The 27,766-nt window shown below is 35.1% G+C and overlaps 1 protein-coding gene and 1 long non-coding RNA gene across 4 annotated transcripts in view; one reads left to right on the forward strand and one right to left on the reverse strand.

The window, feature by feature from the left end:
* Positions 1 to 537: 537 nt before the first annotated feature.
* On the reverse strand, positions 538 to 11,981 carry LOC128246508 (uncharacterized). Its single transcript, XR_008263267.1, has 3 exons — positions 11,838 to 11,981; positions 7,531 to 7,665; positions 538 to 677 (listed from the first exon to the last, which is right to left on the reverse strand). It is a non-coding gene; the product is annotated as an uncharacterized LOC128246508 (long non-coding RNA).
* Positions 10,445 to 27,766, forward strand: part of LOC128246507 (uncharacterized) — a 51,336-nt gene continuing 34,014 nt past the window's right edge. For 2 of the 3 annotated variants that reach the window (XM_052964734.1, XM_052964735.1), the window contains exons 1-7: positions 10,445 to 10,680; positions 21,205 to 21,266; positions 21,436 to 21,492; positions 23,402 to 23,528; positions 24,468 to 24,557; positions 24,915 to 25,008; positions 26,380 to 26,473. In XM_052964734.1, coding sequence (XP_052820694.1) covers positions 21,221 to 21,266; positions 21,436 to 21,492; positions 23,402 to 23,528; positions 24,468 to 24,557; positions 24,915 to 25,008; positions 26,380 to 26,473 — 508 coding nt within the window. In that variant the 5' untranslated portion in view covers positions 10,445 to 10,680; positions 21,205 to 21,220. Of the gene's footprint in view, positions 10,681 to 21,204; positions 21,267 to 21,435; positions 21,493 to 23,154; positions 23,217 to 23,401; positions 23,529 to 24,467; positions 24,558 to 24,914; positions 25,009 to 26,379; positions 26,474 to 27,766 lie in introns of those variants that run through there. The other variant, XM_052964736.1, reaches the window with a different exon arrangement.

Below are 27,766 nucleotides of genomic sequence, written 5' to 3' on the forward strand. Positions count from 1 at the left end.
CCATCGTAGCAATTATTTATGTAAATAATAAATCATTGTGGTACCCAATTTGGGTGTAGTAAGTGGGTATCATTCTCATTCATCAAGAGGTTTGATAGTGATTAATCTAACGGTGTACACGCATATCATCATCGCTCTGGTGTAAGAGAATGGTTGGTAATCGACACTGATCAGGTGAATTATTGCTGAACTTTATATAAACGAGCAACTCTAAATCAGAAACTATTAAGTCACGTATTTTGCAAGAACGGTCATGATTACAAAACAACAGTTCCCGAAATAATGGCACTCAATGTCTCATGTTTTGCTGTTCATATTAATCTTGATTTACTGCGTCTAACACGTCACTTTATATCCATTTTCAACTAGCCATTACATCTTGAAAATGACAAATTGAATACAAAAAGGTTCATTTTAAATGTTCAATAGCTCACGTGCGTAGATAAACAAAGATATCCATTAAGTTTAAAAGCGTTTCATCATGCATATTTGTGGGAAATAATATCACAATATTATAAAACCAGCACAACAAAGATGAAAGAGGAGGACGTTTTTACTTCTTATTTTAGTATTACATACCACGCTCAACAAAAATATTAAAGAAAAAAACAACACAAACGGTTGAATGGTGGAGTATTTCTTTTATGTCCCCTTTTTGACAGATAGGTCATCGTTTCCTGAAAAAGAAAGCAAAACTATTATAACAAATTGAATGATACATTGCTTAATTACGAGGCGTTTACCTATAAAACAACAGGTCTCACTTACTCTTAAGATACTAATATATAAACGTTCACTCACAGCTCATATCATATAGCACACAACAACCAAAACACACGGTGAGTTCACATGTCAGGTAGTTTGTCACAACAAGGTCAAAACGATTAGTTGATAAATGGTGACCTATCAATCAACATAAGGGTGATCAATACATAGGAATATTTAGATCGATTAGAACCCGACTAGGACTGAACAAAGCAGCGTTTTTTAAACTACGAACGGCAGGTAGAAACATTTCAAATTGAAAAAAAAATATGATTGCCCTTTCTTAATTTCAAGATTTTACGATTTTAACATCATGAAGTTCAAATCGTGAATTTGTGAGATTATGAACTCGTGAAACTGTTATGTTGGAATCGCGAACTTATGAATTCTTGAATCTAAAAGCGTGAATTTGTGACAAGGAAATCATGAAATATTGAATTTGAAATGTCACCACAGGTCTTTTATACACTTGTGGTGAAACGTGGCTACCTAGATGTAACACTCATGCATGCTTTATTCGTGCATACTTGTGGAAAATAATATCACAATATTATCAAACCAACAAAACAAAAATGAAAAAAGAGACCGTTTTTACTTCTTATTTTAGTATTACATACCACGCTCAACACAAATATAAAAGATAATAACAACAACAAAAATTGAAAGGTGGAGTATTTATTTTACATCCCTTCTTCGAACGATAGGTCCCCTTATAAATGACAAGAAACAATGTGTAGGACATCAAGGAACTATGCACGAATACAACATACAAGAGTGTGACAGCTATGTAGCCACGTTTCCCACAAGTGTCATTAAGTGTGTGTTGCGGCTGTAAATCAATTGCACCGTACTGTGTCAACATAATTCATTCATATTCTGTCATTTCTACTAGCACTTGAGATACATCTGTTACTATGCAGTTCATTGACTCTGATGCCACATCGACATTCTATCGTTAAAATGATGAACGTATATGCGCAACGCAAACCGTTCTGGATTTTGTAGTTTCAGTTTTATTTTTAAAACATTTGCGGTATCTAGCTACTATTTCAGTCACTTAGGATCGTGCATTTTCTGTGTTGATCGCCACGTTCCTTTGCCATTCGACTTAAATATGCCATTCTAAATATACTGTGTTAAAGTCATTTTTGGTTGACCCATTAAAAAGAAGTATCCTTATTTCGTTGTACGTATTTATGAATACAATGAGTAAAGATTTTTATTGCGGAAACCCAATAGGATTAAGTTATTATTAAATCATGATTCCTGCAAGGTCGATATACCTCCATATTATTATTATGTTACATCTACAACAGCCTCACTAAAGAAGACGTCTTGAAAGAATGTGGGTTGTGGCAGAATATTTGGAAACTTCGAGATCCAGATAGCTGTGTGCATCGTACATTTACATATTAACATTCAATTAAGCTTATTTTATTGGTTGTTGGTAATTCATTTAAAATAGTTTTAATGTGATAAACAAAATGCATAACTTAAACATGCATTTTTTACTTTTGAAAAAAAGTAAAGTATTTTTTTAAGAGTGTTAATTGGAATCTGAATAATTAAATTATTTACAAAATTGTGTTACCAAAAAGGGCAAACAGTACATAAACAGTCAGTAGTATTAAATAGTAACATGTACCTGTAATTTCATTTCATATGAAGAACCATTTAAAGGTTGGGGTCTTTTTTGTATTGAACATTAATTTATACTTTTTTTAAGAATAATGGTCGGATAAAATAAAAACATAAATATCATGTCATGTTTTATTTCATCAAATTCAGGATCATTTAAGATATGTCGGATTATTAGTTCTACTACAGTTCTTGATAAACCTAAATCTGGATCCTAAAAATCTGGCTATATCGGAAAACATCACTGTTGTGCAGACGGAGTTATTGCAAAACTGAGAACACTATTGTGCCTTATTTGTAATGCAGCTCACGAGTGTGTCTGTTGTTGATGCTATGCTTGGCTTTGGACTTTGATCTGTGTGTAATTCAACAAGATGAAGGGGAATTTTGCTGCTGTTTTATCCATTATTAAAGTATATAATGATTGCTTGTTTTTCTATTGCGTTATTATTGATAGCATTGGCAACTTGATTATTTGGTATCAACTCAGTGCACGTCATCGCGAAAAGTATTTTATTTAGAATAACTTATTTCAATCGCTCAATCAGTCAAATTCACTTACATTTGACAACACACTTACTCAAATGTATTGATGCCCTGAATTTTGTCTATACCGACATAAAAATTATGTGATTGTTCTGGTCGATAACAACATTAAACGATTCTTGCAATTTTGAAAGATTGATATATATCATGCCTCTGACATAAATGACGCAACGCAACGCCATTGGCCCAGGACTGGTCATGGTCACGTCCACAACCTGTTTACACGTTAAAATGTTTCATTGATTCATCGAAATTTGAAAATAGACGCCATTTTGGATTTAAATTTGGTGACCCTATATGGAAAGATATCGGGTCACCGCGTGCCCAGTCCTGGAACAATGGGTCATTTATGCTGAGGCGTTATATAACTATAAATACGAGATTAATGTCCCCAGCAGCAGAACACTATAAGTACGAGGTTAATGTCCCCAGCAGAACACTACAACTATAAATACGAGGTTAATGTCCCCAGCAGAACACTATAACTATTGATACGAGGTTAATGTCCCCAGCAGAACACTATAACTATGAATACGAGGTTAATGTCAACAGCAGAACACTATAACTATGAATACGAGGTGAATGTCCCCAGCAGAACACTATAACTATAAATACGAGGTTAATGTCCCCAGCAGAACACTATAACTATGAATACGAGGTTAATGTCAACAGCAGAACACTATAACTATGAATACGAGGTTAATGTCCCCAGCAGAACACTATAACTATGAATACGAGGTTAATGTCAACAGCAGAACACTATAACTATGAATACGAGGTTAATGTCCCCAGCAGAACACTATAACTATGAATACGAGGTTAATGTCCCCAGCAGAACACTATAACTATGAATACGAGGTTAATGTCCCCAGCAGAACACTATAACTATGAATACGAGGTTAATGTCCCCAGCAGAACACTATAACTATGAATACGAGGTTAATGTCCCCAGCAGAACACTATAACTATAAATACGTGGTTTATGTCCCCAGCAGAACACTGTTACTATGAATACGAGGTTAATGTCCCCAGCAGAACACTGTAACTACAAATACGAGGTTAATGTCCCCAGCTGAACAATATAACTATGAATACGAGGTTAATGTCCCCAGCAGAACACTATAACTATAAATACGAGGTTAATGTCCCCAGCAGAACACTATAACTATAAATACGAGGTTAATGTCCCCAACAGAACACTATAACTATGAATACGAGGTTAATGTCCCCAGCAGAACACTATAACTATAACTACGTGGTTAATGTCCCCAGCAGAACACTATAACTATGAATACGAGGTTAATGTCTCCAGCAGAACACTATAAGTTATAGTGTTCTGCTGGGGACATTAACCTCGTATTCATAGTTATAGTGTTCTGCTGGGGACATTAACCACGTATTTATAATAATAACTATAAATACGAGGCAGAACACTATAACACTATAACTATAATTACGTGGTGAATGTCCCAAGCAGAACACTATAACACTATAACTATAAATACGTGGTTAATGTCCCCAGCAGAACACTATAACTATAAATACGAGGTTAATGTCCCCAGCAGAACAATATAACTATAAATACGAGGTTAATGTCCCCAGCAGAACACTATAACTATAAATACGTGGTTAATGTCACCAGCAGAACACTATAACTATGAATACGAGGTTAATGTCCCCAGCAGAACACTATAACTATTGATACGAGGTTAATGTCCCCAGCAATACACTATAACTATAAATACGAGGTTAATGTCCCCAGCAGAACACTATAACTATGAATACGAGGTTAATGTCCCCAGCAGAACACTATAACTATAAATACGAGGTTAATGTCCCCAGCAGAACAATTTTACTACAAATACGAGGTTAATGTCCCCATCAGAACAATATAACTATAAATACGAGGTTAATGTCCCCAGCAGAACACTATAACTATAAATACGTGGTTAATGTCCCCAGCAATACACTATAACCATTGAAACGAGGTTAATGTCCCCAGCAATACACTATAACTATAAATACGAGGTTAATGTCCCCATCAGAACACTATAACTATTGATACGAGGTTAATGTCCCCAGCAGAACACTATAACTATTGATACGAGGTTAATGTCCCCAGCAGAACACTATAACTATAAATACGAGGTTAATGTCCCCAGCAGAACACTATAACTATAAATACGTGGTTAATGTCCCCAGCAGAACACTATAACTATGAATACGTGGTGAATGTCCCCATCAGAACACTATAACTATAAATACGTGGTTAATGTCCCCAACAATACACTATAACTATAAATACGTGGTTAATGTCCCCATCAGAACACTATACTATAAATACGAGGTAAATGTCCCCAGCAAAACACTATACTATAAATACGTGGTTAATGTCCTCATCAGAACACTATACTATAAATACGTGGTTAATGTCCCCAGCAATACACTATACTATAAATACGTGGTTAATGTCCCCAGCAGAAAACTATAACTATTGATACGAGGTTAATGTCTCCAGCAGAACACTATAACTATTGATACGAGGTTAATGTCCCCAGCAGAACACTATACTATAAATACGTGGTTAATGTCCCCAGCAGAACACTATAACTATGAATACGTGGTGAATGTCCCCAGCAGAACACTATAACTATAAATACGTGGTTAATGTCCCCAGCAATACACTATAACTATAAATACGTGGTTAATGTCCCCATCAGAACACTATACTATAAATACGAGGTTAATGTCCCCAGCAAAACACTATACTATAAATACATGGTTAATGTCCCCATCAGAACACTATACTATAAATACGTGGTTAATGTCCCCAGCAGAACACTATACTATAAATACGTGGTTAATGTCCCCAGCAATACACTATACTATAAATACGTGGTTAATGTCCCCATCAGAACACTATACTATAAATACGAGGTTAATGTCCCCAGCAGAACACTATACTATAAATACGAGGTTAATGTCCCCAGCAGAACACTATAACTATGAATACGTGGTCAATGTCCCCAAAAGAACACTATAACTATAAATACGCGGTTAATGTCCCCAGCAAAACACTATCACACTATAACTATAAATACGTGGTTAATGTCCCCAGCAGAACACTATAACTAAAAATGTCTCCAGCAGAACACTATAACTATAAATACGTGGTTAATGTCCTCAGCAGAACACTATAAATACGAGGTGAATGTCCCCAGCAGAACAATATAACTATAAATACGAGGCAGAACACTATAACTATAAATACGAGGTTAATGTTCCCAGCAGAACACTATAACTATAAATACGAGGTTAATGTCCCCAGCAGAACACTATAACTATTGATACGAGGTTAATGTCCCCACCACAACACTATAACTATAAATACGAGGTTAATGTCCCCAGCAGAACACTATAACTATAAATACGTGGTTAATGTCCCCATCAGAACACTATAACTATAAATACGAGGTTAATGTCCCCAGCAGAACACTATACAATTCTCAAAGTTGAGGAATTGGTTGAAACATTTGAATGTAAAATGTAGCATATTTCTCTACTGGTCGTTCCTGTGTTGTGGTAAAAGAGCCTATCAATAACAGAAAAGGCATCAACAGAATGGGCGTTTAAAAACACACGCCATTTTTAGCAACTGACCTAATTGTGAGGCATCGCAGATTTTCGGCAGGATTCATTCATTTGCTGTGTGTTTTCTTGTTTAACATGGCAAGATGGGACTTTAAGACTAGATTCTCTGTCGCTGAACGTTCCTTATCATTGAGTACTTGAAGTTAATGTAAGACAAAATCATGCATTACAATAAGAATACTTTGCCTTTTTAACTGATGAAACTGATGAAGGCATTGAACAAGAAAGATAGGATGGAGTCATAAAAGTATGCGAATTGTCTTACGATTGTGAGAAGTTTTGAAATAAAAGACAAATAGTAATTATTTAAATTTTGTAGAGCGTGTTTGCCTTCTCGTGTGCCTCTTGTTGATTAACTATTCGCATGTCTAAATTAAATCAAATATCACACTCTTGTGGTGGCGTGGCATTGGTGACATCAAATTAGATTAAGGTACTTTTATTTTATGTATCATAATAATATAAGAACTACCGAGGCAAGACCAGTAACCGAAAATTAAAAATGTTAGGCAAAAGGAAATGGCTCAAACGACAATGAAATGGATACAAATACCACAAACACAACTACAAACTCCACAAACAGACCACAAACGCATTCAAATAGCTTAACCGATACATGCTATGATTAATGCCGTTTCAGTGAAACACAAATTCACTGGAACAGAAATATACTGGCGCCTTAACTTACGCTGTACCTGTATTGCCGTATCCTCACACTCGTCCCAAGATATTTCAATAATTACAAAATTAAAGATGTAAGCATCATGATGAAAGCCTCATCAGAGTCAGCATCAACTTTAAAATGATGAACGACCGGATACAGATATCAGATGCAAACGAATGTATCAAGCCGGTGCAACAGTGCTAGCCATTCAAAGGGTTGATAAATCACGTCCCCGTATTTTAATATGGTTTTCTAGGTGAACTTACACGATGATCATCTGACTTAGTCTCCCCATCCATCATCGTCCCCTCCAAACATCCGCATGGTCCAGTACGGCCACATTTGGGCTTGCCACATTTGTGCCGAGGAAGTGTCAGAGATGTTAAAGCCTGGCCAGAACCCTGCAATGATACCACAAAATATTTACCTAAGGGTATTTTTACAAAGAAAACACAAGTTGCACATTATACCAACTGTTATTTGTTCCTGCCAGTAAGTCTTAATTGTACCCCACGGTAAAGGCAGACCTGACACTGACCTGAACCTGAAATAAGACGTGTGGGCATAACAATACATTCCTGAACTGTGAGTCTCTGTTCTGCATGTATGGAATTCAGATTTTACATAAATTGATTGGCAATAAAGTCGTGTGCTGCATCGAATTTTATTGGCAATCGGCAGTATTAGACTTTGGCCATTTACAATCAATAATTTATGTTGGTCAACACATATCACATATAACTAGAAACACATATGTAACATGGAAATTAATATTATAATGAAATGTGTGATAATTGAATGCTTTAGATGAGTTCTCCATTTCCTCATCTTACATATCGTGAATAGTTCATTCTAACATATATAGGGAACAATGAAATTAAATAAAAGTATGCAAGAGCATGTGAATGAAACACACCGTATATTGTTATTTTACATACCTATTTATCTAACTTACAGCTAAAATATTTAACTATACTTTTCTTAGGTTGCAGGCATTGGCACAGTCATCCTATTTTTACCAGACATTAGAGGATTAATGTTTACAAGTATTCGACAGGCAGAGCTGACAAAATACTTACTTCTGAGAAGTTCAAACAACAATATTCTGCGTACATACCTTATGTTTTCCCTATTGGTTATGCTATACTTACCCGTTCATGAAGTATAGATTAAGATAATTCCTTTTTATATGTTATCATCATAGACTGTATGAATCGGGCTTACAATCTATAGTACCACAAATCGAAATCAGGTATCGTGAGATCTACTTTTTAACATAACATGTTGAAATAATTAACGCACATAGATTACAAAATGGGACGTATGGTGTACTGTGGTTTAAAATGTACCACTTAAAAACGTTCATGAACTTGCAACGTTAATGTAAATTTGAAAGCCAGCCGAAGAATCTTCAATAAGTCTTGTTGAGGAACCGAGGGAATAGATAATTATAGATAATTACGCAGAAAATGGAAATGTGTTGACTTATAAACCCTGCCTTACTTTTTCTATTACAAACAGGAAAACAAGTCCTAAGCTAATATTGGGTTTCATTTAATTAACTGTACGCTAGCAATAAACTTTATGAAAGCAATGTTCATATATATAAGTACATAAAGGGTTATCAGTAACTGTTATAAAACTCGCTACTTGTATTAAAAAATCATCAATTTACATTACTTTATCTTAGGTATTGACAGTACCTTATTGGTTACAGTTTGAGGCCACTCAAAAAATTATTCGATTTGTATTTCATTTATTTGGATAAAGCTGTGTTAATATTCGTATTCACGAATAAAGCATGTCTTTTTTATCAAAAATAAAATCAATAACGATCTGTTCAATATCAATAAGATTTATTTGATTAATACATGCAGCATGCCATAACGTTTAAATTGCGATTGTTATTATAATGGTTAACAAGCGAGTCCTGATTTTTCATTTGGTGATTTTCAACCTGTACCTTCCAAAAGAAACAATAAAACTAAAGGGACTTAGATTATGAATCGTGTCTGGGTCACAAACGACACAAACGTACAAACACCACAAACAGACCACATTTCCATAAAAATATAATTTATCAATAAATGATGAGATAACCGCAATGGAACGGTCAGTGAAACACGAGTTCACTGGAACACGAATTTACTGGGGTCTAAACTAGTTCATACGCGCATGACCACTCGACTGTCCCAACATCTATCAATAATAATAATAAGAAAAAAATGAGCGTTATCAGAGCCAGCATCGGCTTTGAACGATGACGAAAGAAGTAAGGTTAACATATAAACTGATCAAGTACTCAGCGACCGGCTACATACATAATCTACAAACGAACGACACCGGAGCAACCGAATCAAGTCTTAAAATGAGCTGCAGTCATTCAAATACAGCCAGCTTATCAAATCCAAATGTCTTTATATTGCTTAATACGAATGCATCACTAAAAACTGCGGATAAACAAAATGAAAATGGAATAAAACAAAAATAAAATTGTATGCTGTCAAACAATCGTCGAGATACCAAAACGAAAAAAATGGAGAATGTTTGTTGATTTCATTGTAAGATCGTATTTTATTGTGTCAGGGAAAAAACATATTTTCACGAATGCCGAAACAACGAGTGAAAATGTTTAGTTTTTCTATGATCACAAGTGAAAAACGATCTTACACTACAATAAAAAAATGTGTTTCTTTTATGCTTTTTTCGGAGATTTATTGGTATTTTAATTTATTTTCTAATTACCCCCTTTTTAAAATGCCCCTATGCTAGTCGGACATTCGCGTTTGCCCCTCACGCACAGTTTTGATTGCCAATTTCCACCTGATAAGTAGGTTATATCACGTTTTTGTTAAAACATTTAGAGAAGCTTACACGTGTGGCCTCCGGGTAGGTGTCTTTGTATTGCGATGAGAGAAATATAACTTACTTACCAGGTGAAAATATGCTCTCAAAACACCAAAGTCACTTCGAACATCGCCATTTTATTCCGCCTTACACATTTCCCACACTTAAAATTCGGCAAACACAAAACACGTTGGATCCCCTGATTCGATTAAAAACAATTTACCTAGTTTTTAGAGCGTGTGTCATGATACATGATTTTATAAAAGGTCGATATAAAAACAAACCTCACTGTCAGAGATCAGAGGTCTTACTCTCTTTTGGATGGGCCGTTTTCAAGATGGAGCTAATACCACACTTCTTTGTTGGCATATGATTTGACGTGTTGGGGTATTTTAGTTTATCAGTTAATCGTTGCATGAATCTTTCGGGAAACTCGTATTACAAAGTCAGACAGTTTGAAAAGTATTAAATATATGGTAATACATCGAATTTATGTTATATCACTTGTTTGAAGAATGCTTTCAGCTTCTAAAAACGTTTGGAAATGGGATTTCGTTCCCTTATTTACGGTAAGTTGTGTTTACTTCCTAAAAGTCTTTATTCAAACATATGCACTCTTTTTAAGCTCAAATGGTTGTTTTAACTGGTTCAAAGGTGTGGCATTACAAAGGGAAATATCTACAATTGATTTTAAAAGTAGTTTTAAAATTTGATATTTTCACTCCTTAGTTTACAGTGAAAATATCAAATTTCACTGCTGTAATTTCAATGATAAAACACCATATTTCATTGAAAAGCATGAAAGAAAACGAACTATTTAAGAACTATCTCGTTTGTATGCGGCAGTACTGGCTGGCATGGGTTGTTGTTTTGAAAACGGTCTAATGATTAATCTTTTTATCCCCAAGAACAACCTTCCGCGGATGCCAACACTGATCCATCCAAAACGTTGAAGAAAAATAATATCTGCGATATAAACCAAACACTTTTATTACAGAATGTTATATGAAATAGATATTTTTTTTTCTTATTCGTATGTATCCCAGTCTTGCAAACCATATAAAGAGCACACATTGAGAATGAAACAATGAATGTTTTGTTTTCATGCCTATTGGTTGGCTTCTAAGTAATAGTTATCGCACAATTTCGCATTACTAAACAGCCCGGCTTCCGGGTTAATTGATAAGTACTGAAAAAAAGAAACTTACTTAGTGTTCGCGGAAATGCCTCTTCATTAGACAACGCGCATGCGGGAACCGCTTAATTACCCACATAAAAAATCCAATTAATTCGAAATTTGTTGTCAGAAGCTTTCTAAATAACCAAATGGAAATATGTATGGCGATCTTATTGGCGAACTATTCAGAGCTAGAACCATACCCAGTACGGTCATACACGAGTTTATAGTATAATATGTCAGTGGTAGTGTTCGATGTTTAGTGAAATAATCGAAGCATTGTGTCTAACTCATTATTGTATTAATAATGGAATTAGGTATAATTTAGACATTTTATAAAATAAAAAATATCATCCACATATTCCCTTACCCACAGCCACATGTACTTGAACATGTTCATTAATTTGAGCCTCGCACTTGTCTCTTATCATAATTAAGTGTACACTGTAGCTAGACTATTTTTTAACAACGGAACTTTTTATTATATGTGTTAAAATACTAGTTAAATCGCATTTGAAAATATAAATTATATCTTGAAAATATACATACATGGAGGCATTTGAGATTTCACGGCAACAAACACCAACAGTAGAACGAAAATCACCTTCAAGAACATATTTCAGAATGTTGTCTAGTCGTAAACACAAGTCTACTTATTGAATGCAATTTAAGACTTACTTATGTAGTGGTGGAACGATTAATTGAATGAGTATCATTTAGTTGTTTTTTCGTTAGAAAATTTATTGGTAAGTACAGTTAGAAAGATTGATGATAATCACCTTTTTTGTATTTACCAATTAATTACCCACATTATATAGTTTGCTTAGTCAAATATATTTCTTTTCAAAGTGATCCCCATCTATACATTGGAAAAATACCATTCTTGCGATCAAAAATTATCATTTCTGTGTAACAGATACTAAATACAGCGGAATGGAAGAGACGCAGCAAAAACTACGGAGACAGTATTGCTTTGAACAAATCATATATATATATATATATATATATAATGAAGAGGAAGATAAACTCACTAACTACAAAAACTCGCGAAAAAAAACACAGGCGCGTGCACACACACGCACACGTTCACACCAAAGCACGCACGTACACACACACACGTGCGCACGCAGACACCCAAGCATGCACGATCACACGCACACGCGCGCGCGCGCGCACGCAGGCACGCACGCACACACACACACACACACACACACACACACACACACACAAGCGTACGCACACACCCGAGCGCACATGTTAAATTATCAATAATTTAGTGTTTGAGTTACCACCTTGGAACGGTCGGTGAACACTGGGATAAAAAAGGGGTGGGGGAAAGGGGGTAAACTAGTTGTGTAATTTTATTTACTAGGCATTCGAAATTGAGCAATTAAAACCACAAACTTTGAACAATTGTTTAGATGATAGTTTAGTGTACATTGAGATTGGCTATTTAAAGTGCCTGTATCTTGTTTACGTAAGAACATCAATAAAGTATATATTTTTCCCGACGAAAAGCCCGGCAATTCCCATCCCTCTCCGGCTTAACACACACACACACACACACACACACACAAACACACACACCCCTAGTTCTGGCATCAATATAGATATATGCTTTTTTTATGTTTACTACAGGTAATATATAACGTGTTCGCTGAAGTTCTTTAGCTAACACACCCTCAGCCATCATTTCCAATATGGGATACCGGTAAAGTTCCCTGCTAAAACAGGCAATCCGGTAATTCAACAATTACCTTGTTGACAATAACAAGCAAGCGTCCATGAAAGTGCAGACGACAAAAATCAAGAATTGATTGCTGATTTTGTTCTATTCGGTTTCTTATTGTTAATATATGGTACTGTATTTATTGATTTAGTGATTCATTTTACAAAAACATATATGACATATTAGTAAGGCTTTCTAGTCATTTACGTTGTGTTTACGATCCCACGCTGTGATCAATTTACAATCACTTTCTTTAAAACTTATCTGTCATTGGGACCGTTTTTTAATTATTGAAACTGTAAGTACACCAAATCATTGAACAGGTTTCCTCTCTGTGTACCAGCACAGGGACAGGCTATGTTGTGATGCCACCCCCCCCCCCCCCCTCTGGGCTACTTTTTTTTTATTATTTTGAAATTTCTTATGTTAGCCAAAATAATGCGCGTTTAGGGAACTATTTTTAACATTTGGATATTCATTTTGTTCCCTAAACGTCACAAGTCGACTGATCTATACCAATGTCAAATATATTCTTTAACTGTTGCTCCACAATCCTTAACCCTTCACTGTTAAATAAGAACACAAAAGTTACACATTAATTATTTTTAGCCAACACCTTTCTCATATTACACATAAGTGTTTAATAAAACACAAATAATAAGTCTAATTCAGATAGACTTGTCAACAAAGCATCACCATTTTGAATCTATCTAGCAGGTGCCCGTTATCTTTCTGCTTAATATACTTGGCGCTGGGATCTGTCATTCTTGGGGCGGAAAACAACAAGTGGGATAGTAGAGTTGCCAAATAAAAAATTGTCAAAGACTCTGAAGCGGCTGTTTATATGGACTATTCTTATGTATCCCTGTAACGCTACAACTCTCTACTATTGGGTACTGGGCGAAATAATATATTATTATACAGGGCTTTTTCTGCCCAATTTGGGAAAAAGATCCTAGACTTTTTGGGAAATTTTGCGTCGTGAAAATGCCGAAATTGGGAAATTTTACAGTTAAAAGAAAAATCTGTCTAGTCTCCAGCGAATTAGGAAAGGGTTTATATTAGTTTATTTCCCTTTAAAAGACCCAAAATGGCTGAAATATCAATCCTTGGGTGTAAATATCTATTGCAATAAATCGATCATGACAGATAATATTTCATACAGATATCTGAATGTGATGAAAATCAATGATTTCCGAATTCAATTATCAAAAAAACTTAACATCACATAATTGATATGATGTTGAAAATGATCCAGTACATGTAAAAAGACTTTCTAAAAATTTGATTGGGATTTTTTTATGAAAATTGGGAAAAATATCTTATATTTTGCTTTGGGAATGGGTCCGATAGTCGGACCTGTGGGTACTATAGAAAAAGCCCTGATATATAATAATATTATGCATTGATGTTGAATAATAATGACAAAATTGTTCAATATATACCCGACAGTGATCTAAACTGGATTGAATTTGTCATTAGAGTCATATTTTCACATAAAAATATTCTGGGTCATGAATACCCTTTTATACATGTACAGATTGTCCCAGATTTACAGATATCGGAATACTTGATAAACTGATAATCAACACATGTAAGTGTTTTATGATATCTGAATATGTGTTTTGGCATAATGACATAAATAAATATATGTGTTTAATAGTAGGCAATAATAAATTCATAGAAATTTGAATTTATAACGGAGATAATTTCAAAATTGTGGCTGCGAGGATTCTCTGCGCAAGGACAGTTCGCTATTTTTTGCTGGGATGGTGGACGTCACGGTGTCTGCCATAGTAAAAAAAACATCAAAAGACTCGTTGACGGCCATTTAGGCGGACTAATACTACCCCCCCCCCCTCCATCCACCCCCCAACACCACCACCAAAAAGGCAAAAATAATCCCAGGCTTATAAATGATGAAGGGGAACTGATACTAGTATGAAATCTCAAGAATTATAGTTTTCATTACTTTTATTATGCCCCCCTTCGAAGAAGAAGGCTATATTGCTTTGCACATGTTGGTCAGTTAACAATTCCTGGACATATGGTCACCAGATTGATTATAGGGGTCAAAGGTCAAGGCCACAGTGGCCTTTAATGGTAAAATGATTTTAGCTTGTCCGAGTGATCAACAATGATCAAACATGTCAATGCTTAGACCAATGGTCATCAAACTTGACATGGAGGCTGGGCCTGACCAATTGATGACCCCTATTTACTTTAGGAGTCATAGGGTCAAAGGTCAAGGTCACAGTGACCTTGAATGATAAAGGGTTGTCCGAGTGAAAACTCATCCATGCCTGCACCCATGGCCCTCAAATTTGACTTGGAGGTTGGGCCTGACCAGTAGATGACCCCGATATATTTTAGGGTTCATCGGGCCAATGGTTAAGGTCACAGTAATCGTGAATGATTAAAGATTGTTAAGATTACTCGACAACGCCTGCACCAATGGCCCTCTAAATTGTCTTGGAGGTCATTGGGCCAAAAGTCAAGGTCACAGTGACCTTGAAGGCAAACTTAACAATTCATTGACTTATGGTCATCAGGCTTGACATGAAGGTTGGGCATGACCAGTAGATGACCCCTATTGATTATAGGGTCATCAAGTTCAAGATCACAGTGACCTTTAAAGCAAAAAAGTTAACAAAGCTTCTCCCAGTGATATCTCAACAGTGCCTGAACCAATGATCATCAAACTTGACCTGGAGGCTGGACCTGACCAGTTAATGTTCTTCGAGTGATAACTCGACAATCCCTTCACCCATGGCCCTCAAACTTGACTTGGGGTCACAGTGACCTTGAACGCAAAAAGCTCATCTGTGATAGCTTGACAATGCCTGCACTCATGACCCTCAAACTTGACATTTAAGTTTTGGGTGACCAGTTGATGACTCCTATGGATTTTGAGGTCAAAGGTCATGGTCATAACTCATATTCATCATTAAAATTTTGTTATACTTACTTATTCCCTGCTGCAAAGAGGATGCATTTTTATCTGCAAATATCAGTCATCATCTAAACATGATTAAAAACTGTACCTTATATCCTCACACTTTGAATGGTCATAATCTTAATACTGCCTCAGGTATCCCTATATTTTCCAAAACAGACCATGTTCAAGACAAGAGATCATTACTTAACCTAACTCATACATGCCATATCCCCTGGCGAGGGAAAATTCGCCCAGAATTTTTATCCTTTTGGTTTCCCCGGTCTCCTGGTTGGAGATAAAATCCCCCGGAATTTTAAAAAAATAAATAAATAACAATTTTTCAACAGGCAATAATAACAAAGTGAAACCACAGTATGTGAGTGACACTGAATGTAAACAAACAACTCCACAAGGGAATATATAAATTACAATAAATATTTAAAAAAAGATTTGACAAATGCCAAAAGGAACCCTTTACAAGGAGTGATTACTTTATTTGTAGTAATGGTCAAAGGCAAAGAAATATTACTACAGTAAAACTGCGGGGGTTCGAACAAGTGGTCGTTCGAGAACCTGTGTTCCCTCGAGGTCTGAGCTTGGTCCCGAACTTTATTCCTTTTATTTTCATATAAACTATACCTACGCTGCATAGAAACCTAATTATGTCGAGGAGTCGAGCAATATTCTCGGTACACAAAGCATGCACAAAACCTTATGGCTCCCTCGAGGTCATAATTTCACACTTTTACCCGTACGCGTGTTCCAAAATAAACAAACAATTGCTAGGTATAAAAATTGTCTCAAATTGTAAAAATTGCAATGACAGTTGAAAGTCAATTGATAAGGTGTGAAAAACCATCTAACACTGTTAATGCACGACCAATATTAGTTGATATGAGTATTTTAGAAGATAATTATGAGAAGTAAATGACGAGAAGTTAATTGTGAGAAATGTAAATGAGTAATAAAAATATGAATAAACACTACCATATCGATCCAACATCGGAATCTCTGAAAATAAATCCTTTTTGTCACTGCTTTGCAATATGGCCATTTTGTAAAAAAATTACATTTTATATATAGTATACATGTAGTAAACGACAACTTTTGAACATATGAGCGATTTCCCAATGCAACACATAATTGGTGACTCTTAGTAAACAGACTACTTTATACTTGAAATACACTGCAATATATTTCATAACAGACTGGAGAATTAAAAATTGGGTCGTTCGAAACATCGGTTCCCTCAAGGTTTTGGCTCGGTCCCCTGCGACCTCGAGCGATCGCAGTTTTACTGTATAAATATAACTATAAATTTGGGTAATGAAAGAATGCTGTATGAAACCCAGATTTTTAGCAAGCCCGAAAAGCATTTTACCAGTGCAGGGCTTGTGGGCTTGTGCTAATTTCGACCACTGCCAATAAAAAAAGATGCTGACAAAAGATCAGATCGCAGGTTTTCATATTTCTGTTCGGAAATTAATGTTTTATGGCTTAAACCGTTACTAACGGATTAAGAAAACTGCATAAAACATCAATTTTTGAACTAAAACATAAAAATCTGCAACCTTTTTTTAGTCAGCAGTCTTATATAACTGGTTTCAATGGATTTTCGCAAAAATTGGCTCGTTCCATGACAGAAAAATAAAAAAGTTGTCAAAATGCCAATGAAAAAAGATGCTGACAAAAGATCAGATTGCAGATTTTCATAGTCTTATATAACTGGTTTCAATGGATTTTCGCAAAAATTGGCTCGTTCCATGACAGAAAAATAAAAAAGTTGTCAAAATGCCAATGAAAAAAGATGCTGACAAAAGATCAGGTTGCAGATTTTCATATTTCCGTTTGAAAATTAATGTTTTATGGCTAAAACCGTTACTAATGGATTAAGAAAATTCCATAAAACATCAATTGTTGAATTTAAACATAAAAATCTGTGATCATATTTTTTGTCAGCAGTCTTATATAACTGGTTTCCATGGATTTTTGCAAAAATTGGCTTGTTCCAGGACAGAAAAATAAAAAAGTTGTCAAAACGTTCAATATGGAGAGTGCAGCTTTAACTTGAAGAGTAACTTTCACCCTTTAAGAAAATGTACACATTTACAGAAGATAAATGCCATTTTAAAATTGAGGTTCATAAAATGTGCCATTCAACGAACCAACTACCTGTTAATTTCACTGAATTTTCCAAACTAAAAATGCATTATGCCGCTATGACATCATCCAATCAACGCATGTGCCTATCAAGCGCGTGCCTAGGCATACGCTCGTACGCACGTGCGTACACTTGGTTTGAAAAATCGAAAAATTAAAAACCCCAAAAACGTTTTAAAAACTGATGCCTTACCCGGGTAAGGTCTCCTAGTTATTAATTCATATATCCCATCGTTCATTTCAAGACAAGCTCAAGATCTGTGACCGAGAATTTCATTGGTTTTGCCGAATGCACGTCGACTACAGGGGAATCATTGTCTGAGGCCTTCCTGTTCCATTTGAGACACTCCGGTGTTAACATGGACAAGCTTCGAGGCCAAGGCTACGATGGTGCATCCAATATGTCCGGGAAATTCCGGGGTGTGCAGGCCCGAATTAAAGATAATCATCCCCAAGCATTATATACACACTGTAGAGCTCATTGTTTGAACTTAGCCATATGTCATGCGTCCGAAGAACCAATCGTTCGCAATATGATGAAGACGGTTCAAGAAGTAGCATTTTGCCTCAATTACTCTGCAAAGCGGCTACTTCGATACAAGAATGCTCTTGAAAACGACGCCGAAAATCGCGAGGCAATGGAACGTAGGACAAAACTTCAGTCATTGTGCGAAACGAGGTGGGCGGCACGATCTGATGCACTACACACATTCAGGTGCTCCTTCACAACTGTCGTCAATACACTCGAAGATCTCAGTTTGATTTATGCTGATACAAAGGCCGGACCATTCAAACTTGCAATAACCCAGTTTGGGTTTATTGTAAGTCTTGTTTGTTTGAATATATCCTGGCACAGTTAGTTCCACTCTCACAGATGCTTCAAAACAAAAAATGTGACTTGGTGGAGGCAGCAAAGGAAGCGAAAATCGTATGTCAGCTGGTATCCCAGCAACGAAACAACGAAGCTGTATTTAACGAGTTATATGGGAAAGCGGTGATAATGGCTGCAGCGGTAGATGTTCAACCTACGAAGCCAAGAACTGCGGCGCGACAACAGCATCGCCAAAATGCACCTGCTGAATCATTCTCAGACTACTGGAGGCGCAACATGTTTCTTACGTTTCTCGACCACCTTACAACTGAACTCTCTGACAGGCTTCTGAATGCTGAAGATCGTCTGAATGCCCAGTTCCTAATTCCAAGCAATCTTGAACACCTAACTGATGACAAAGTAGAGGCCTTATACCATACATTTCAGTCAGATCTTCCAGCACTTGACGCAGAAGAAAGACAGACGACTAGATCTCCTTTTCAAGTTTAGAGATTATAAACATAACATGGATAACTAAAATAACTAAAATCGCTCGTTCTGTCATTGTAGTTTATCCACGTTTTCTTCCTGTACTGACATAAGAAAGCAAACATGAATTTATGTTACATGTGTTGAAATCAAGTTAAAAATGAGTCAAATGTTTTCTATCTTTTTGTCTAAATACCCTCCAGATTGCACCTCAGCCATTCTAAAAAAAAAAAAAAAGGTGCGTAGTCTTCATTAAGGCCCAGGCACGCCCCTGCCTATAAAACACCATTAAACAAGTACGAAACTTGTTGAAATAGAGTTCAAATTTATTCCAAAAAAATCAGCTCATATATTCCAATGGTTAACTTGCAAGTAGTGATTGTACAAGTGTTAAATGTGAGCCCTGTGAGTTATGCAGATTTTTTTATACAAATAAATTTGCCATGGTTTTAATGGGTAATTTTTTTTTTATCATAACCTAATTCTTGTGATTTTTGGTTAATCAATATGCCTTGACAAAAAATTTGGATGACAGTTGTATTTATCTTATCCGGAAAAAAAACTATTTTTGACCACAACTTATGTCGACCAGCCCCCAAAAACATGTCATATGCTTCCAGGAAAACATGCGCTGAATGTTTACCATAACAGCAGAACCGTCAGAAAATTTCATGTAAAGATAAATGGAAATTCCAGTGGTAATTTTTTTTTCACTTGAAACAATAGTGAAACAAAGAACACCAGTAAGCCATATATATTTGATTAATGCAAAATTAAGGCCCGACATCTAGTGGTACGAGACAAATCCTGTAAATCTGGATGACAAACGGGCAGAGGTTTCTGAGTTTTCCCCAGAAGGAGGGTTTTATCTCAGTTTTTCCTTGGCCAGTCGACCACGTCTGTAAGCTCCATTTTTGTCAGGCATGTTGTTACCAAAAAATATTTTGCTCATGTTGCTAGTTCATGCTGTATGTGTTAATCGGTTTCCTAAGTGCTTCACTCACTGTGACTTCTAAAATAATACCATTGAAAAGTATTGATTTTGTTGTTTTCTATAGGAGGTTATAGAATGGTATTCAGGGAAAATGTGTTCTTAAATGCCCTCAAAAAGGATAGGGTTGGTGGATTTTATTAGCTAGGGTGGGGTTATCTGAAACGAATAAAAAAAATATTAGCCCCTTAAATTTCACTCATTTTTTATCTTTTCCTCTATCTTGAAGTCATTCAATATTTGAACCACAACTGCACTATTTTAGAAATTGACTTCATGCCCTAGCAATGGGTAATACAATTTGTATTTGGACAACTTCATTACTTCATAATTTTCGCTAAAAGACCATTTCATGCCAAATGAGCAGAAAATGAGTTTTATGTTAAATGTACTTGTATAAAAAAAAGTGTACAAACTCAGGAAAAAAAAAATTAGCATGCATATATAAAAAAGCATGGATTTTAGTAATATAGGTTATACGGTAATAATTGATAAATAATGAAAGTTAGAAATTTGAATAGATCCAAAGTCAATTTTACACGCCTGCACTCAAAGATTACGATTTAAAAGTAGCAGATTTAGTTCAATACAACATACCAAAATGTCATCCTAATCATTTGCAACTTGTTTTGCGGTCCGACTGAACACAGATAAAAAATGTTTTTTTCTTCTTTGCCTCTTTAGGTAGCTTCAAGTTGTTCATCCAACCATTTGTCTGTCTTATTTAATGTAATCTATTGAATCGGACACAAACTTGATTACAGACTGTAAATACAATTTTAGATTTAATATTTTCAGGTTTTAAGCGTCAAAAATGGATGACGCCTATTCAGAACTGGATAAACTTATTCATAACTGTGGTAAGAAATGCATCATTTGTAGAGATTTTTTTTTTGTAAAATACAAAAAAAAATACATGAAGAAAAATGATTACTTTTTCTTCCCTTTAAAATGTTCACACACACAGTAATTTTGAATAATATGTCATATATTTATCAAGTTTCATTTTTCTATCTTTTTGGCTTGCAGAGTATGAAAACCAGCAGTATTTGAAGCTGATAGACCACGAAAAGCAACTCATCGACAGTAAGTATTAAGTCCATTCAATCCACAAACAGTCTCAATAAATTATCAATCTTTCTCAAAAATTTATTTAAAGCAGAACTGAGTAGATAATATTGAATTACAAAATGCATACTTTCCCAATATGTTTGATACTTATTCCTTTAAAAAAAAAATAATAATAATAAAATCAATAAATTAAGAATGTGTTCACAAGAATTGCAGTCCTGCTGTAAAACACTGTGTATTGTGCAAGAAAAGAGTAGTAAATAAAATATATATTTGATAAACATTCGCTATTTTTATTTATTTTTTTTGCCATCATTTTTCAAACTGTGGTTACAATATAAGAAGGCACAGGCTGTGAAAACTAGATGCAAAATGGCGACATATCGAGCCCTTTGAATGAGCCTTTCACACAGACATACTTCTCTTTAAGCAATTGCAAAACAGAATAACATGTAGTTGAACAAAACATGGTACTGTCCACACTACACCTCTTTGTGGTGAACCTACATGGCAATTTATTTGAGAATCCTATAAAGCATGGAAAAGATACATCCTTGACCAGGTTCAGGACAGACAAGTCCTATTAACAAAACTCATTTTGACATTTAAAGCTGCACTCTCACAGATTGAACGTTTTGACAACTTTTTTACTTTTTGTCTTGGAACGAGCCAATTTTTGCTGAAATCCATGGAAACCAGTTATATAAGACTGCTGACAAAAACTTAGATCGCAGGTTTTTATATTTAAGTTCAACTATTGATGTTTTATGCATTTTTCCTTAAACCGTTAGTAACGGTTTAAGCCATAAAACATTAATTATCGAATGGAAATATGAAAATCTACGTTCTGATATTTTGTCAGAAATCTTATATCATTGGTTTGCAGATATTAACGCCAAAATTTGCTCTTTCCAAGACAAAAAATAAAAAAGTTGTAAAAATGGTAAATCTGTGAGAGTGCAGCTTTAACCTCTAAGTGTGGCTTTGACCTTTTAGGTACAGACCTGGGATTAGTACATGTTTGTGAAACGCCACTTATGGACATAAACATTAATCAGTGGTCGAAATTAACACAAGCCCGCAAGCCCTGGACTGGTAAAATGCCTTCCGGGCTTGCTCAAATTCTGAATTTTATAGAGCAGGGCTTGTTCAAAAATCTGATGCTAAAAAATAGTATAAGAATTTGGGCTTGTTCATCCAAAAGTCAAATTTCGATGACTGATTAATGTTAAGTATCTTGGAAATCTTGTAGTAATGCTTTGTTAAGAGGCAGCCCCGACAAGGTACAGTCACATCAAGAGTACTCATTCCAACCTTTGATCTCCAAGTGTGACCTTGACACATTTGAGGTATACAAGTGGGTCTTCTACATGCACGACATGCCTCCTCATCATGGTGAGCCTTCATGGCAAGTTTTTTGAGAAATCCTTTAATGCATGGTCAAGATACAGCCCTGAAAAGGATCACTTCAACTTTCAACCTCTAAGGGTGACCTTGACATTTGAAGTACAGACCTGGGTCCTGTGCGTGACATACTCATCATGGTGAGACTAATTAATTGGCAAGTTTTCTGAAAATCCTATAATGCATGGTCAAGATTCAGCCCGGATAAGGCTCAGTGTTCTTGGAAGGACAGACACACATGCACACATGGAACTGCCATTGTGACAACTATCTGAGACTAGCCCACATAAAGTGGCTTCAACAAACAATTAAGAAAAATGCTGTTTGAATTCTCAGTAAGCTTTCTTTCCTTCTTTTTTTTTCAATTACTGGTATATGTTTATTAAACGTCTTAAAATTCCCAATGAATTAATGTTTAGCAACTAGTATAAGAAAGATTGTTCTTAATAATATGTTTATTTTATACCATGTCAGATTCCATGACCTCTAATCATTTAGAAATACATCTTTTGTATTTTAGCATATAGAAAGGACACAGAATTGAATGTAAAAGAATGTGAGAGACTTCAGTCTGCAATAGATCAGTTCGAGCAGGATGTCCAGACTTGTAATAGACAGTTTCACATAAACAAAGACAATATTGAAAGGTAATGTAACCATTTAGTGGTAGTTTAACATGAAAGGTAAATATACTTCTGTTTGCATATGAACATTTGAAGGTTAAGGAGCGTTGAATGATTGTGGATTTTGCTCGGCCCTAAGTGAATTTTGAATCAAGTTCAATATCTATTGCCTAATTGACTTCACTCATCAATGAAAGTCAACTTCAACTATCAACAAATATTTACACCTTAACGTCTATTCCTAAAACTAACAGCTTTTGGGCAATAGCAATTATCATCCGATGCACGCCACATCTGGGGATAAGCTCGGATCGCCAATTATGGCAAATGAATACACATGTACATTGAAAATTATTTATCTTGTTATTGTTTTATTGTGTCAGCAGGCCATGAAAAATTAAATTAACATGTTGAAGTTAATTAATGAATTGTTAAAATATTCATGTCACTTGTCATTTTAATTTTATGTTTTAAATCAACTATTAAGTTCATACGACAAACTGTGTCCGGTTACAGTCGGGTCATTTTATTTACAGAATGGTGAGAACAAATTACTGAAAGGTTTTCTTCAATGAAATGAAGTATTCTTTTAACAATTCTAGAAATAGATAATGAAATACTGGTATAAATATAAGTAATGAATTGCGTGATTGATGTCATTAATGGGGATATGAACGCAGTTGGGCTGGTTAAAGTATGCCTAGAGTCCTTCGAACTCCATACACTTTAACCAACCCAGCTTCATTCATAGCCTGATAATAACATCAATCCCACAAGTCATTTCGTAATTGAGCTTAAAATAAACAAATTATGTAGCAATGTAGAACTTACATCTAAGAGGCGGGTTCAAACACTTGCAAAGGATACATACATGTACTATTTGCATTTTTTTTTTAAATCAACTGGCCAATTAAATTAAAACGCCTTATATTTAACTAACTTGAGACGTTTTCAACATTTCAGTTTGAAGACAACAAACCATGTGCTGACTGAACATGTGGCTGCAATGAACACAAAGCTGAAAATGACCAAAGAAAAAAGGGAGCAGCAAAGGTTTACCTCTTTTTATCTGCTTGCATGCAGTAAGCTCCCCTGTTATTTCAAGATACATGATAGAAGAATCTTTATTTAAAGGAGGGTATAAGCGGGTATATGCTAACAATAAACATTAGCTGAATGAGCTATTTTCCAACGTAAAGTCTCTTCCACAATATCAACATCATTTTACTAAATAGGTTATTGTAAAGAATTTTTTTTATTTTACAAACATCTTATATTACCTAGTATAGTTGAATATAAAACTAATAAGTTACTGCTTGCATTAGCATTGTAAATGTAATAAATTAAATATATTCTTAGAAATAAACAGTTATGCATAACTTGTGGTTAGGATCCATGATTTCTTGATAGGTTAGGCCATGAAAAGCAGCTTAAGCATTACCAGGACATTTGGCAGAGGTATCAAACAGTGTATGAAAGATTTCCTCTAGTCCCAGAACTCCAGGTATATTTCAAATTGGTGTTGACAATTATTTGCGCTTCTGTCCCGTGCCAAAAAAGCTTTGATACAGCGTCTTTGAAGCTGTTCTAAGAGCTTCGCTAAAGTAATGCTAAAAACTTCACAAAATGAAGTGGTATTGGCAAAAACAACTGAAGCTTTTGTGAAGCTTTTTAATTTTTCAAGCGCAGCTTTGAAAAAATAAACACAGCTTTTGCAAAGTGATAAGTTCTGTTGCTTTAGTTGAACACCAATGTGACTGACGTAGTTCTGTATCCTTTTAGCAAATTTTCGGGATTTAAAAAAGGTGTTTTATTAAAGCATTTTGTTTTAAAGTATCTTAAACATATTAAAATACCAGACTTAGCTGATAGCCAGTAGTTAAAAAATCATATAAGACTATCATTTGTAATTGATTTTTAAATAATTGGACTATTCTTCAAAATCTTTCTTGAGCTAAAGAAAATGATACAGAAAATTTATACCTAACAAGTGGTTTCTGAAATTAAACTCTTCTATCATAACCACACCACTTGGTGGTGTTGGCTATATAGGAATCAACTTGTCCTGTCCATCTGTCCTGGGACAATTGGACAAGTCTATTTTTCTCCATTCACATTATTTTGTGAATGGTAATTTTAGAGTTATTGCCCATTGTTTATTATATATATATTATTTTTTTATCATTTAATACTTTATTATTCATATTTTCCTTCATTTTCCTTACACTGATGAACCAATACTATTGAAAGTTATACTTAATAGTCAATATACATGCCCCATAATTATTCTGCTATTATTACAGCAACGGTCAACCTAACCTGAATTAAAAACTGTTGTATGCTTTTATAGTAGAATGTAAGGACCATTAACTTAATTGATGCCAACATCACCGACATAGGGCATATTAGAAGCATACATCACTCCCAGTGGGTGGTGTGGTGGGGATATTAATCACTTCCAGTGATGGCTCGAGTCGATTTAAAAAAATATATTTCTGATTAAGCTCTCTTGTGTTTTTCTTGATTGATTATAAATTGTAAAGGAAAGGGAGTAAAATGTTAATTAAAGTTATAAATTCATATGCTTTTCAATGGCAATTGTACTAAAATAACGCATAATGATAAACATGGACAGTCACTCTTATACTTTTTGTGCAGAGGCAATAAAATAATTGAATAATTTATCATTGAATTTGTCATCTGATTGCTTTAAATGATAATGGGCTAGACAAGTTTCACCACACTATTCCTTAAAGAGAATGGATTGGTGATACCAAGGTTTTGTGGTTTGCTGTGTCACACATCATGTTAGCTAAATAAAAAAAAAACATGAGAAAATAATACATCAATTGTCTAGGTTTGTTGTTGTTTTCAGAGAATAACAACAATGAAAGATGACTTAGCCAAAAAGATTGAAGAGGATCAAGAAAAGATTGTAACCACTAAACAAGAAATATCCAGATTAGAAGGTATTGATGTTTATGCTTTATGAAAAGCATAACTAATTTAAATTAAAATGTAATACAATAGTAAGATTTACAACAAGTACATTTTTCACTTACAGCCAAAACACTTCATGGTAAATCTGATCACACCGATAGACCAAAATAACAGACAATATTTAAATCTTTGAGATTGTCCTGTTTTTCCCAAAATAATAATAATGTCATTGTCTTAAAAATGCCCTTGGCCATCATTTTTTATGCCCCCCGAAGGTGGGCATATTAAAATCGCACCGTCTGTCCATCCGTCCGTCCGTGTGTCGGCTCAATAACTCGTGTCCGGGCTGTAACTTTCCCTTGTATGGACAGATCTTAAAAAAACTTGCCACATGTGTTCGACATACCAAAATGACGTGTCGCATGCAAGACCCATGTCCCTACCTCTAAGGTGAAAGATTCACTTAGTGTTTATTCACAATGGAATGCTGATTATAAGGACATAAGAATGTAGGTTGTCAAGTATGGGTGGTATTTATTTATGTTCAGAGGCAATTTAAAATAACTGGTGTATTTGTTTGATCTTTAACTTTTCATGTACTGACCTTGTTCATAGGTCAATGTCACATTCGGGGGCATTCGTCACATACTGTGACAGCTCTTGTTTTTTAATATATTTAAATGGACCTTGATAAACTTTTCAGGAAAAATAAATACATGTAAAATAAGGCTGATAACTGAAGCTTGAATAGTTGTGTAGTTACTCTACTAAACTCGAGGACAAAAGAAACGCCTGCACTTAGTACAAAGTGAAAACTGAAACTTTCTAAGTTGTGCATTTTAATAAATACAATTTCATACGAACAAAAAAATACCAACGAGTACAAACACAATTTATTCGATTTGGTTAAACTTAAACATGAACTTTGGTTGATAAAATATGTTGGAACAGAGGCAGGGTTGAGTTTTCGCATGAACTTTAATAATGAGTATGCCCATCCCTCTTTGGAGACATTCTCTTACTCTGGATGGTATCGATCAACACAATCAATACAAACGTTGCACCACTAGCTGCGGAATAAGAGGCCATTCCTCTCTCAATGCACGGGCAAGCTCATTACATGTCTGTGGGGCAGGGTGACGTCGTTGTAAACGACGTCTTCAATAGGGTTTAAATCCGGTGACTTTGAGGGTCATTCTTGCATATTAATGTTATTTTTACGTAAGAAGTCCATTGTGATACTTGCCGTATGCGGACGTGCGTTGTCGTGCTGAAAAGTGAGATGTTGACGTCGCATCATAAGAATAACAACAGGCCGCAAT

This window comes from Mya arenaria, chromosome 9 (genome assembly GCF_026914265.1).
Source record: "Mya arenaria isolate MELC-2E11 chromosome 9, ASM2691426v1".
NCBI lineage: Eukaryota > Metazoa > Mollusca > Bivalvia > Myida > Myidae > Mya > Mya arenaria.